Source organism: Prunus dulcis, chromosome 8, assembly GCF_902201215.1.
Source record: "Prunus dulcis chromosome 8, ALMONDv2, whole genome shotgun sequence".
In the NCBI taxonomy this organism is placed as follows: domain Eukaryota; kingdom Viridiplantae; phylum Streptophyta; class Magnoliopsida; order Rosales; family Rosaceae; genus Prunus; species Prunus dulcis.
Window position 1 is genome coordinate 13,987,250 of NC_047657.1, and position 12,393 is coordinate 13,999,642.

The 12,393-nt window shown below is 37.0% G+C and overlaps 3 protein-coding genes and 1 pseudogene across 3 annotated transcripts; all 4 read right to left on the minus strand.

Moving 5' to 3' along the window:
• Window positions 1-305: 305 nt before the first annotated feature.
• Window positions 306-1,423, minus strand: LOC117637524 (annotated as a pseudogene).
• Window positions 1,424-4,879: 3,456 nt separating this feature from the next.
• Window positions 4,880-6,873, minus strand: LOC117637523 (non-functional pseudokinase ZED1-like). Its single transcript, XM_034372430.1, has 2 exons — window positions 6,205-6,873; window positions 4,880-6,029 (listed from the first exon to the last, which is right to left on the minus strand). The coding sequence occupies exons 1-2, from the start codon at window positions 6,219-6,221 to the stop codon at window positions 5,000-5,002; spliced, it is 1,047 nt and encodes a 348-aa protein (XP_034228321.1). The 5' UTR covers window positions 6,222-6,873; the 3' UTR covers window positions 4,880-4,999.
• A 422-nt stretch (window positions 6,874-7,295) lies between these two features.
• On the minus strand, window positions 7,296-8,930 carry LOC117638548 (non-functional pseudokinase ZED1-like). The gene is made up of 2 exons (XM_034373655.1): window positions 8,733-8,930; window positions 7,296-8,379 (listed from the first exon to the last, which is right to left on the minus strand). The coding sequence occupies exons 1-2, from the start codon at window positions 8,747-8,749 to the stop codon at window positions 7,296-7,298; spliced, it is 1,101 nt and encodes a 366-aa protein (XP_034229546.1). The 5' UTR covers window positions 8,750-8,930.
• A 256-nt stretch (window positions 8,931-9,186) lies between these two features.
• On the minus strand, window positions 9,187-11,527 carry LOC117637819 (non-functional pseudokinase ZED1-like). Its single transcript, XM_034372844.1, has 2 exons — window positions 11,321-11,527; window positions 9,187-10,403 (listed from the first exon to the last, which is right to left on the minus strand). Exons 1-2 carry the CDS (start codon window positions 11,335-11,337, stop codon window positions 9,386-9,388), a joined length of 1,035 nt encoding a protein of 344 aa, XP_034228735.1. The 5' UTR covers window positions 11,338-11,527; the 3' UTR covers window positions 9,187-9,385.
• Between the last annotated feature and the right edge of the window lie 866 nt (window positions 11,528-12,393).

A 12,393-nucleotide genomic window follows, 5' to 3' on the forward strand; every position in this document is an offset into this window, starting at 1 on the left:
AATAACATCACATGCGCCCTCATATATTTTACTTACTAACAAGTTGGCAAACTGCAAGCCATCTAGCCAAGTTGTATCATCACCCTTTTCATAGTCATTGTGTTTTCTGTTTTTCACTCCTTCCTCCAAACCCCATACAATCACCATTTGATTTGAACAAAAACACGCAGCATCAAGAAATCATCAAATAATGAGAAAAAATAACTTGCCTTGAAATCGGTTGAGCATACATAAGATATACACATGTAGCAAACTAGGTAGCTGCAGGTTCACTAGTAGCAAAGCTATAGCTAGCTAAGGCAAGATATTTCCACGTACCCTGTCTACAGGATACAAACGGGCCCTTAACATCAACTCATTAATAGGTAAAAAAAAACTACAGCTAGCTAAGGCAAGATAGACTTTTCAATCCGTACGAGTTCTTTGGCCACATCAATCATATATGGCCTTGCTTCACTTTCAGTCTGGACGCAAGACAGTGCAGGTGCTAGGAAATCCTGCAATTGTTCTACTGCTTGCTCATTTCCCCCTACCTCCTCTAAGATTTTAGGGTCCACAATTGTCTGAAGTTAAATATTGCCATCAGAAACATGAAATTTCGGATCTGCAGTGATTGCTTCAAATTTTCCTGCCTGATTTGCATGCAGAGCTCTTCTTCGTGTCAAGAATACAAGTAAAAGCACACCAAAGCTATAAACATCAGTTTTTTTTCCGTAATGTAACCAGTTGCCACGTAGGTAGGGTCAAAGTAACCACTTGTCCCAATCAGAATATCTTCAACATGCAATTGCTTAGGGGGAATGGTTATGGAGAATAAATAGTTGGAGAGTTTGGGAACAAAGTCATCATTGTCAAAGAAAATGCAGCAGGGTGTTAGATTCCTATGAACGATGGGCCTCGGAAATGCGGTATGGAGGTATAAGTGCACTAGCAAGCTGCTTTGCAATACGCAGTCTAGTTTTCCATGGTAATAATAAGGGCATCTGCAGAGTAACAATGAACAGGATGAGATGTACCATCACAAGAAGCAATGAGATCCTCTAATAATTTGCTCGGATTCTTGTAATACAATGACTCAGTATCAGCATCTCTTCCCACCTTTCCCAAGCATGGCAACCTTAAAGATATAAATATATATACACACAATAAATTAATGAAATATATATCCTTTTTTTAATGTCCAAAAACGAAATTAAAATGATGAAATGGGAATAATCTCTCCTAATTAAAATCTGGTACTGGCAGAAAACGAATTAAACGAAAATAGTTAAGGAAATAAAATCTGGGAATCAGATTTAATGTTAAAGCGAGCTACAAATCATCCATGAAAGCAATAACTTACAATTGCCAGAGTTTTGATGGCTTTGTTTTGGCTTTAGTAAACAGTAATTGATCGATGTCTCTCCACGGAGTCCACCGTGTCAATTTGATTTTCTTCTGCGGATGGATGGATAGATGGATATGGCTTTCATTTGAGAATGATTACAGTTTTGAAGTTATTGCTATACTGGGGCCTACCAAAGCAATTTACATGAAATTACAATTAGTCAAGAAGAACTTGCCTGGAAATTGCTAGAGCACAAATGAAAGCAGAACATTACAAATTTTCTTTTTGGGGGGCACCAACTAACTCTTTCGGGAATTCCTCCAGCGGCTGAAATACCTACCCTACTTCCAAGTACTGCATGTTTAATTTTAATTCCATGTCAACATGGTTAGAAGAAGCAGGCTGGAAATTGGCTAAAATTATAGTGCTCTCTAACATTGTTAAATTTGAGAGAACTCTGTAACATGGTCATTTATTCTCTAGAAATTGGCTAAAATTACAGTGCCCAAATCCCTCATTAAAATTAACCTCCAGATGGTCAACAACACCTACATTGGCCAAAAGTAAGTGGTACATAAAACTTAATGTAGTCCTTATCCAAGAGATGAAGTATCACATGCTTTTTGAGAATCAGACCACAACATGAGAGTTGCCAGAAGAGCCACAGTTGCAGTTTCAACCCGTAATCGATGAGGGCCAAGACCAACAGAGATAGCACCAGCTTGCATCAGTTCATTAACCTCTTTCTCAGTGGAGTCTGAAACAAGAATACAGCAAAATAGATCCACAATCCTAATTAATAATCTAAAATAAATTAGCATATATGATATAGTTATGAGCATATAAGAGGCATAGGATGAACATAATGAGAGATTGTGAATACTAACCACCAAACATACTGGAAACTCAGTACACACAAATAATTGTTGGTAGTTTAGTCCAACATAAACCTCAATAGAATTTGGGTAAACTTTTCTCATAGTTTGATTCAGACTCTTCTTCTTACCAATTTTGTTAACAATTTGCTGCACACCTTCTCATTGCCTGATATTCAATTGATGCTAAAATTCTTATTAATTCTGGTTCGCCAATCAAGCCCCCAATTTGTTCCCAAAACCCTTCAGCTAGTCAAAATCTAATTGGCCTAATCAATTTTGCATCAATCTGTCACACTCAATCTTATCATTTGGGGATATCAACCTGTTCAGCCGATTTTCTGAGACAGTAGGAGACCGTTCTGTTAGCAGAGGAGTTAAACTACTAGCCCCCAGCTCGTAAGACAACAAATACAAAAACAATACAATTAGCAGCAATGGCAGTTAAGCATTATCCTTGTAAAGTCATCACAAAAACATGAATTATACTGTGCATTTCTCAACAAGCCAATCAGCTCGACCACCCTTTAAAGTACCTAAACAGGGGCAACGTGTTAATATGTGACAACAATATTCCCCTATGCCTTAACCACTCTTACAAAACATTCCCCCCGGAATTGGAAATCTCAAGAACTCACCAAAAGCTGCAAATACATGCCATTGTGTGCTCTGTGGAAGAACTAACTTTGGATCTTCCAATGCCACAACATCAAGTCCAGAGCGGTCTACACTATGTATTAAACCTTGTATCAACCCTCCTTTCCCATTGAAGATCTCTACCCTTAAGGGCGAGTCAATCTTCATAAATTTCATCGTAAATGTGAAATACTTAATACAAATAAAAATGTGGGAGACATAAAAAAGATGCAGGGTCGTTGGTCTGCTTGGTTTCTACTATTTGATTTCTTGTCTATTTTCTTTGATCTCTATCGGAGACCAGTATTTGGTCCAATCAGAAATGATTCTATCATTTCTATATCACATTTCTATATCAGAAATTCAATATAGATATATACCGCATAACATATATATTATACTATATATAATATATTTATTAATAAGTACATTAGATCTAATAGAATTATTTGCTGTATCCAGCCTAATACCAATCAACCCATTTCATGAATGCAATGTAAGCATTGGGTTCGCAATAATTGATATCTCCCAACATACCAAAACCGTCACCCCATCTGGTAGGGGATGTAAGGATTGATACATAAAATAACTTTTTATTTGATTGATAATCATATAAAGCAGAAGATATTTTAGCCATTTTTTATTTGAAAAAAAAAAAGAAACTTTGGGAAAAAATGTGAATAAAAGATCCCACTGAATTGAATTTGGTCCATGAATCTAAGAAATAGTGAGAATTCTTGATCTCTCTCAATTCGAAAATCCAGGATTTGAATTGATGTCCTTAAAGCAGCCCAAGCGAGATTTACTATATCCATGTGAATTATGTCCTCTATCTCTATGAAGGAATTATTCAATTATTGTTCACTAATAAATAATAGTGGAATCACTGGCGCAGAGTCAAAAAGTGATTCTGACCCAACATCGTTGATGAAATAATACAATAAATCCAATTATAACGAGTTCTTATACGATTTCTAGTATAATCAGAAAAGATTAAGCACAAGCAAAATATGTAGAGACCCCCTTGGAGGTATCAAAGAAATGCTACTAACATGTAGAAAAAATAAAAAACCTATTCTTTCTTTTGTTGCTCTTCATTAAGTTAAGTAAAAAGTATAAAAATATAGAAAAAAGCTAGATCACTATCTATCACATACCCTATTTCTTTCCCGTTTTTACCATTTTATTTTGATCTAATCCCTATCGTCTCCCTATTGTCTCTATGAAACAATGGGAAGACGTCCTATTATGTTCTTGACTAGGGGTTAAGAAAAAAAAATAAAACATATTAAGTAATAAAATATATATTAAGTAAAAAGAAGACAATTAGACATTCAATCAATATTAATTAGATTGAATGCCAGAGCACTCAAAGACTTCCATGAATATGTATACAAAGTATCTTTCGGCCTTTCTGAAACTAAAAATTTAATTGGATTTCCGTCCTGCTATCCAATCTAATTCAAGACCCAATCAGTAGACACTACATTAGGTAATGGAAGGACTATCACGATTTACCTGTTCCTTTTCACTACTATAATCTACCTCCTAAGGATAAGAGACATAGGGCTAAAGAGAGAGCCAAAAAAGGATCTTTTGTGTATAACCCTGCATAATCTTGAATGTTATCAATTCCAGTACGTAGACCAAATAATACAATGCAAGCAAAAGTTCCTAGATTCATGGAGATATAGAACAGCATATAAGTTATCATGCTTGCATATCCACCATTTGAGTCTCCAACAATTATTCCAATAATTACATATCCAATTTGACCTATGGACGAATACGCAAGCATACGTTTCATGCTTGTTTGAGTAATAGCAATGAGATTCCCCAATATCATAAAAGTGTAATGTAAAGCAACAAATCCCAATTTCCTAAACAAAATTGAACCTTTCATAGTTCCAAATTCAACGCAATCCAATTCCAACTAGTCCAGATAGCGTGAAACATTTGAGTAGTTCGTTACTGGTAGTATTAAATTCATTTTGAACTTGACATGAAACTCAAACGGATCTAATCAGAGGTTGGTCCTTGCTTGCTGGTTGAAATCCACATAATTAAGTATTTATAATCAGATAATTTGATTACATAAGGATAATTATTCTTCTAATACAGTGAGCTTAGCATCGACTCTTTTAACAGGTGAAAGACTGAACTAAGGCAAGATAGACTTGTCAATTCGTACAAGTTCTTTGGCCACATCAATCATATCTGGCCTTGCTTCAGTTTTCTCTTGTATGCACAACAATGCCAGTGCTAGGAAATCCTGCAGTTGCTGTTGTGCTTGCTCATCTCCCCCGACTTCCTCAAGGATTTTAGGGTCCGCAATTGTCTCTATTTGAATCTGTCCATCAGAAACATTAAGTTTTGGATCTCTAGTAAGGTATTCCCACGCATTTCCTGCATCATTCCAATATGCAGCTTGTCGTCGCATCAAGAATATAAGTAAAATCACACCAAAGCAATAAACATCAGTTTTTTCGGAAATTTGACGAGACTTTACGTAAGTAGGGTCCAGGTACCCCATTCTCCCTGTTGCGAAATCTTCTTGAACATACAATTGGTCAGGAGGAATGGTTAGGGACAATGAAAAGTCGAAGAGTTTGGGAACACAGTCATCGTCCAATAAAATGCAGTGGGATGTTATACGCCTATGAATGATGGGCCTTGGAAAGGCAGTGTGTAGGTATGTGAGTGCACTAGCAAGCTGCTTTGCAATACGCAGTCTAGTTTTCCATGGTAATAATTCATTATCCGCTACTAAACTTCCATCAAAGTTGAGACCTCCTTTTCCTGCATTTTCAAACACCAAAGCTGGCATCTCGAACTCTAAGCAGCAGCCTAATAATTTCAATGAATTCTTATGGGTGCTCATCTGCATTGATATGATAATATCACGAATAGCCCTGTCAGTGTCGACCCAATCTCTGTACTTCTTAATGATAACTGTTCGGTCATCTAGAATACCCCTGTACAAGTCTGCGAAGGGTGATCTATCTATAATGCAACAAGGATAGTTGTTAGCAGCTCTGATGATCTCAGCAGCAGAGTAACAACGAATAGGATGAGATTTTCCATCACAAGAAGCAATTAGATCCTCTAGTAACATGCTTCCATTCTTCAAGAATGATCTCTTTCTTTCCTCCTTTTCCTCCTTTCGCTTTACACGTGGAATGATTGAGAACCTGATATATATGTAGACACACGAAAATTTTGGGCTTTCGTCATATTCATGGATTACTTTGATTTACAACAGAATTTTGGGCTTCAGCCGCACGAAAATTTTGACTTACCAAAAAAAACCTTGAAGGAAAGGAAAGCTATATACTTTTTAGACTTGAAAAAAAAAAAAAAACTTACAAGGCTTTGGATGCCATTGTTTACACTTGAAATTTCTCTGTTTAGCACACAGGCCCCTTAGAACTGGACTCGGATTGCCCCAAAGTAAACAGTAATTTGTTGATATCTCCTTCCCTGTATGCTGCAGATTTCGTACTCAAGCATAAGTTTAGCTCGTGAGTTTCAGCTTCTCTGAGAATTCTGTAACAGTTTCCAAATCTATAAACATTTGTTTAATCAAATTGGGAAGATGCATGGCAGCTGCGCCCAACTGAAGGGTAGACCTGTTGACTTGACTTGACTCCACTTGATTCTTTTTAGATTTATAACGCGTTTGCTTGGAGATCATGGGACGAATCTATTCGGTGGAGTTGGAATTTCCAAGCTGTATCTCTAGAAACCACTCATTAATTATTCGTTTGTACTCCTAAAAAGTATATATCATCACCCTCTTCCTCGTCATCGTCTTTTCCGTGTTCCTTCCTCCCCAAACAATCATCTTTTGAGTTGAAAGAAAAATTGTAATATCAAGAAAACCTCAAAAGGCCCATTATTAAGAGCACTTTCACCCGTGAATTCAGCCAGGCAAAAGACCGCCTAAGCTTCCAAAATTGGCTCCAATGGTCAATTCCTGTCCTGGCAACATATGAGGTTCACCAAGCCCAAGGAGGGTCCAAGGCAAAATCAGTCTAAGCTCCTGCTCATGAGAGATGACGTCAGCCAGACATCAGTGAATGATTTTTTTTTTTGAAAAATTACCAAAAAAATTCATTTTGAGAAAGAGTTTAGTTTTGAAGTTTATTGCTATGGTTAAGTCAACGATGCCATTGCCATCGAATGATCAATGTCCAGTGGGGCCGACAAAAGCAATTTACACCAAATTACTATTTTCCCTTTTCATTATCAGACACAAAGAAAAACACAATTACTCAATAACTTACAAACAAAGAAACAAGAAGAACTTGCCTTGAAATTGCTAGAGCACCAAAAATATGCACAACAGAGCCCCACACAACCAACAGCTTCGCTGAATAAACAGAGCAAAACGGGAAGGTGCATGGCAAATAAGTTGTCCCATGTCGACTTGACTTTGCATAGTTAATTAGAGAGAATTACTTGGAAATGATAGACTTCTCAATTCTCAGGAGTTCTTTCGCCACATCCATCATATCTGGCCTCATATCTGGCCTTACTTCACTTTCTTCTTGGGTGCATAACAATGCCAGTGCTAGGAAATCATGCAAGTGCCGTCGTGCTTGCTCGTCTCCCCCTACCTCCCCTAAGATTTTAGGGTCCGCAATTGTTTGAATCTGCCCAATATCTGAAGCTTTCACATATGCAATAATTGATTGGTATTCTCCTGCCTCATATGCATCCACAGCCTTTTGTCCCGTTAAAAATACAAGTAAAAGCACACCAAAACTATAAACATCACTTTTTTCTAAAATGTAACCAGACTTCATATAGGAAGGATCAAGGAAACCAAATGTTCCTTTCACCTCATCATCAGCATGTGATTTCATAGGAGGAATGGTTATGGAGAGTCCGAAGTTAGAGAGTTTCGGAGCATAGTCATGGTCCAAGAAAATAGAACTGGGTTTTAGAGCCCTATGAATTATGGGTCTGGGAAAGGCGGTATGTAAATATGTGATTGCACTAGCAAGTTGAATTGCAATGCGCAGTCTAGTTTTCCATGGTAATGAGGATTGGTTTTCAGTAGTCCTTAAACCTCCTTGATCGTTGAGAACTCCTTCTATTGCATATTCATGCACCAAAGCTGGTATAGGGATCTCTAAGCAGCAGCCCAAGAGTTTCAAAACATTCTTATGGTTGCTCATCTGCATCAATATGATAATGTCACGGATGGCCATGGACCTAGCTTCATCCCCAGTCGCCATGAACTTCTTAATGATGATTGATCGGCCGTCCAGCAAACCCCTGAACATTTTGTAACCACCATAAACATGTATAGAATGATGAAATTTATACTCCGGTGCTGAACAATCTTGTATAATGCGAGAAGGATCGAAGTTGTTGGTTGCCCTGATGAGATCAGCAGCAGAGTAACACCGAATAGGATTAGATTTTCCATCACAAGAAGCAATGAGATCCTCTAGTAAGATGCTTCCATTATCCAAGAATGATCTGTCTCTTTCCTTCTTGTTATTGCTCAAACATGGAACCAATGGGAAGAACCTGATACAAATATATATACATATAGGAAAAACACAAAACAGATGAATTAAATTATTATAATGATGAAAATGATTTGGCCACTGGCATAACACCTTCCAGATATTACCCATTTCCTTTCATTTTCTCTTTTGAATTTGACATGACAGTCTACGAGATCAAATCTACGGATTTATTTCCTCACAAATGAACTTAAGGCTTCAGCCTTCATAAATTTTTTGATCTAGCCTTCATTAATTTGATTAGTTTCACTAATATCAAATATTAGAAGCAAGAATGAAAATAATTATAGGAATATCTCAAATTAGTTCTAAATCAAAATAATCCATATATAAGGATAAATAATCAGAACTTACAAGGTTTTGGATGGCATTCTTCACTTTTTGCTGTCTAGCACAAGTCCCCTCAGAATCGGAATCAGATTGCTCAAAATAAACAGCAATTTGTTGATTCCTCCGCCTAGATCCAGTGCAGATATCATGTGCAAGCAGCTGTTTATTTCGTTAGTTTCATTTTCTTTTACAGGAATCTTGCATTCGAGAAGGAAGATAGGTTTGAAGCCTTATTGGTATGTGTAGAAAGGCCGCCCTCATATATTTGACTTATAGGACGACTTACTAACCAAGTTGGCAAACTGCAAGCCATCTAGCCGAGTTGTATATCAAGAAACCATTCATTATTCAGATTATTTTAATTTATCTTCACTCTTTTCCTAGTCATTATGTTTTCTGTTTTTCATTCCTTCCTCCAAACCCCATACAATCACCATTTGATTTGAACAAAAACACGCAGCATCAAGAAATCGTCAAATAATGAGAAAAATAACTTGCCTTGAAATCGGTTGAGCATGCATAAGATATACACAAAGCAAACTAGGTAGCTGCAGGTTCACTAGTAGCCAAGCTATAGCTAGCTAAGGCAAGATATTTCCACCCTGTCTACAGGATACCAAACGGGCCCTTATCATCAACACATTAATAGGTAAAAAAAAAACTACAGCTAGCTATAGCTAAGGCAAGATAGACTTGTCCATTCGTACAAGCTCTTTGGCCACATCAATCATATCTGGCCTGCCTTCATTTTCGTCTTGGATGCATAACAATGCCAGTGCTAGAAAATCCTGCAGTTGTTGTTGTGCTTGCTCATCTCCCACGACTTCCTCAAGGATTTTAGGGTCCGCAATTGTCTCTATTTGAATCTGTCCACCAGGAACATTAAGTTTCGAATCTCCAATAAGGAGTTCAATTTCTGCTCCATGTCGTCTTGATGCAGCTCTTTGCGTCAAGAATACAAGTAAAAGCACACCAAAGATATAAACATCAGTTCTTTCTGAACTTCGATGGGAGTTTCGGTGAGTAGGGTCCATGTACGCCGATGTCCCTATTCCGAAATTGTCTTGAACATACAATTGGTCAGGTGGAATGGTTATGGAGAATGAAAAGTCGAAGAGTTTGGGAACACAGTCATCGTCCAATAAAATGCAGGTGGGTCTCAGATTCCTATGAACGATGGGCCTTGGAAAGGCAGTATGTAGGTATGTAAGTGCACTAGCAAGCTGCATTGCAATACGCAGTCTAGTTTTCCATGGTAATAATTCATTATCCACTGCTAAACTCCCATCATCGTTGAGACCTCCTTTTCCTGCATTTTCAAACACCAAAGCTGGTGTATCGAACTCTAAGCAGCAGCCTAATAATTTCAAGGAATTCTTATGGGCGCTCATCTGCATTGATATGATAATATCATGAATAGCCCAGTCGACGATATAATGCTTCTTAATGATAACTGTCCGGTCATCTAGAATACCCCTGTAAATGTCGAAGTATGTTCCATCTGTAATAAAGCAAGAGCGATCAAAGTTGTTGGTAACTCTATTGAGCTCAGCAGCAGAGTAACAACGAATAGGATGAGATTTTCCATCACAAGAAGCAATTAGATCCTTTAGTAAGATGCTTCCATTCTTCAAGAATGATCTTTTTCTTTCCTCCTTTTCCTCCTTTCGCTTTACACATGGAATGATTGAGAACCTGATATATATAGACACACAAGAGCGCACACAACGCACAAAGAAATGAATAAGAAATGGATGAAATGAAAATAAATAATCTATCCCAATTCTCAAGAAAAGACATAGCATTAGCACCCAAACTTTGCTTTCATTTTGTTCTTTAGAACTTTACATGAAATCCAAAGAGATCAAATCTCAGCTTTCATATATTTCTTACAAACTGAGAAACAACAATAATACTCAGTTTTATGGAACTTTTGTATTAACCTCTCTTCTATTTCAAAAACACGCACACACACTTCCACTCACCCCTCATTATAACCCTCTTTTTTCTTTTTTCTTATTTCCATGTGTGGAACTTTTGCTCAGCTTATTCTTTTCCTAATTACTATTTCATAATTAATTATCTAAGATTATTGCTAATTGAATCATCATCATATCTCAGGTTGTTCAACTATGGAATTGGTATTCATCTGCTAGAGTCAGACAAAAATATCCCAGAAAAGAAAGGCAAAATCAACCCAAAGGAAAACCACATTTCATTCCAGTGCTCAGATGTTGAAATGGATCTGGCCAATGACAGAACACCTTCCAGATAACTTGAATACCCCATTATCCTTTCATTTTTGCATTTGAATTTCACATTAAAGTTTATGAGATCGAATCTAAGGATTTCGTCCCTTACAAATGAACTGTTAGACTTCAGCCTCATGAAAATTTTGATTTAGCATACAAGATCAAATCTTTGACATCAATTAAAATTTAAGATAATGTTGTTGAAAAGCAAGGACACATTATTTCGATTAGTTGCATAACATGAAGTATCAGAAGCAAAGCAATAATGAAAATAATTATAGGAATATCTCAAATCAGGTCTAAATAAAAAACAGCCATACATAATCATTATAAAAAAAAAAAAAAAAAGGGGGAACTTACCAGACTTTCCATGACATTGTTCGCTTTTTTGCTTTGCAGCACTAAGTCCCCTCAGAATTGGAATCAGATTGCACTAAATAAGCAGTAACTTGTTGATTATTTCTCCGCAGAGTCCAGTGCGGATCTCATGTGCAAGCAGCTATGTATTTCTTTAGTTTCATTTCCTTTTACTGAAACCTTCCATTTGAGAAGGAACAGAGGTTTGAAGTTCAGTCGTATGCGTAGAAAGGTCAACAAAAATTATGTTTATGTATTTTTAATATCACATGCGCCCTCATATATTGACTTATAGGACGACTTACTAACCAAGTTGGAAAACTGCAAGCCATCTTACCATACCAAGTGGCATCTCAATAAACCACTCATCATTCGTATTCTTAAAAAATATCATCACCCTTTTCCCAGTCGTTGTCTCTTCTGTTTGTCGTCCTTCCCCCCAACTCTAATCAGCAATTGACTTGAAAAAACAAAAATGCAACATAAATAATCCACAAATGATGAGCAAAATTTAAAATCTAAATGAACTTACGTTGAAATTGGTTGAGCATACAAAAGACATACACAAAGCAAAGCTAACTGCAATAGTTCTATTGTGACTCTTTCTACTAAACGCCTAGCAAGAAAGCACCTACTAATTACATGCCAAAATACCCTTTCCTCCTTGTTTATGATCAAACGCAACCAAAAAGAAAGCACTACTAAAAAATACAAGGAACCTGGGTCATTGTGACATAATCACAAACGCCAGCCATGCCAGATTTTCGGGTCAAATGTCTGCTGCTTCTTTTCTGTTCCTCATGTCTGTTGGAATATTGGGTTTTTGTGTTCTGCCTTCTGGGTTTCTTGGTGGCGGGGAAACATGTGTTTTGGCGAACAATGAGTTTGCTTCCTCAATTGTACTTACTTGCCTTGAAATTGGTTGGGCACAAAAGAAAAATGCAAAATCCATTTGCCTCTCACCATCTATGGCTTCGAAAGCATTTAAATTTTGTAACAACTAGCAGGAAAGCCCGCGCGATGCTGCGGGTTTTGAAATTGCGTAGACAAAGTTAGACTGTTTATATATATAATGA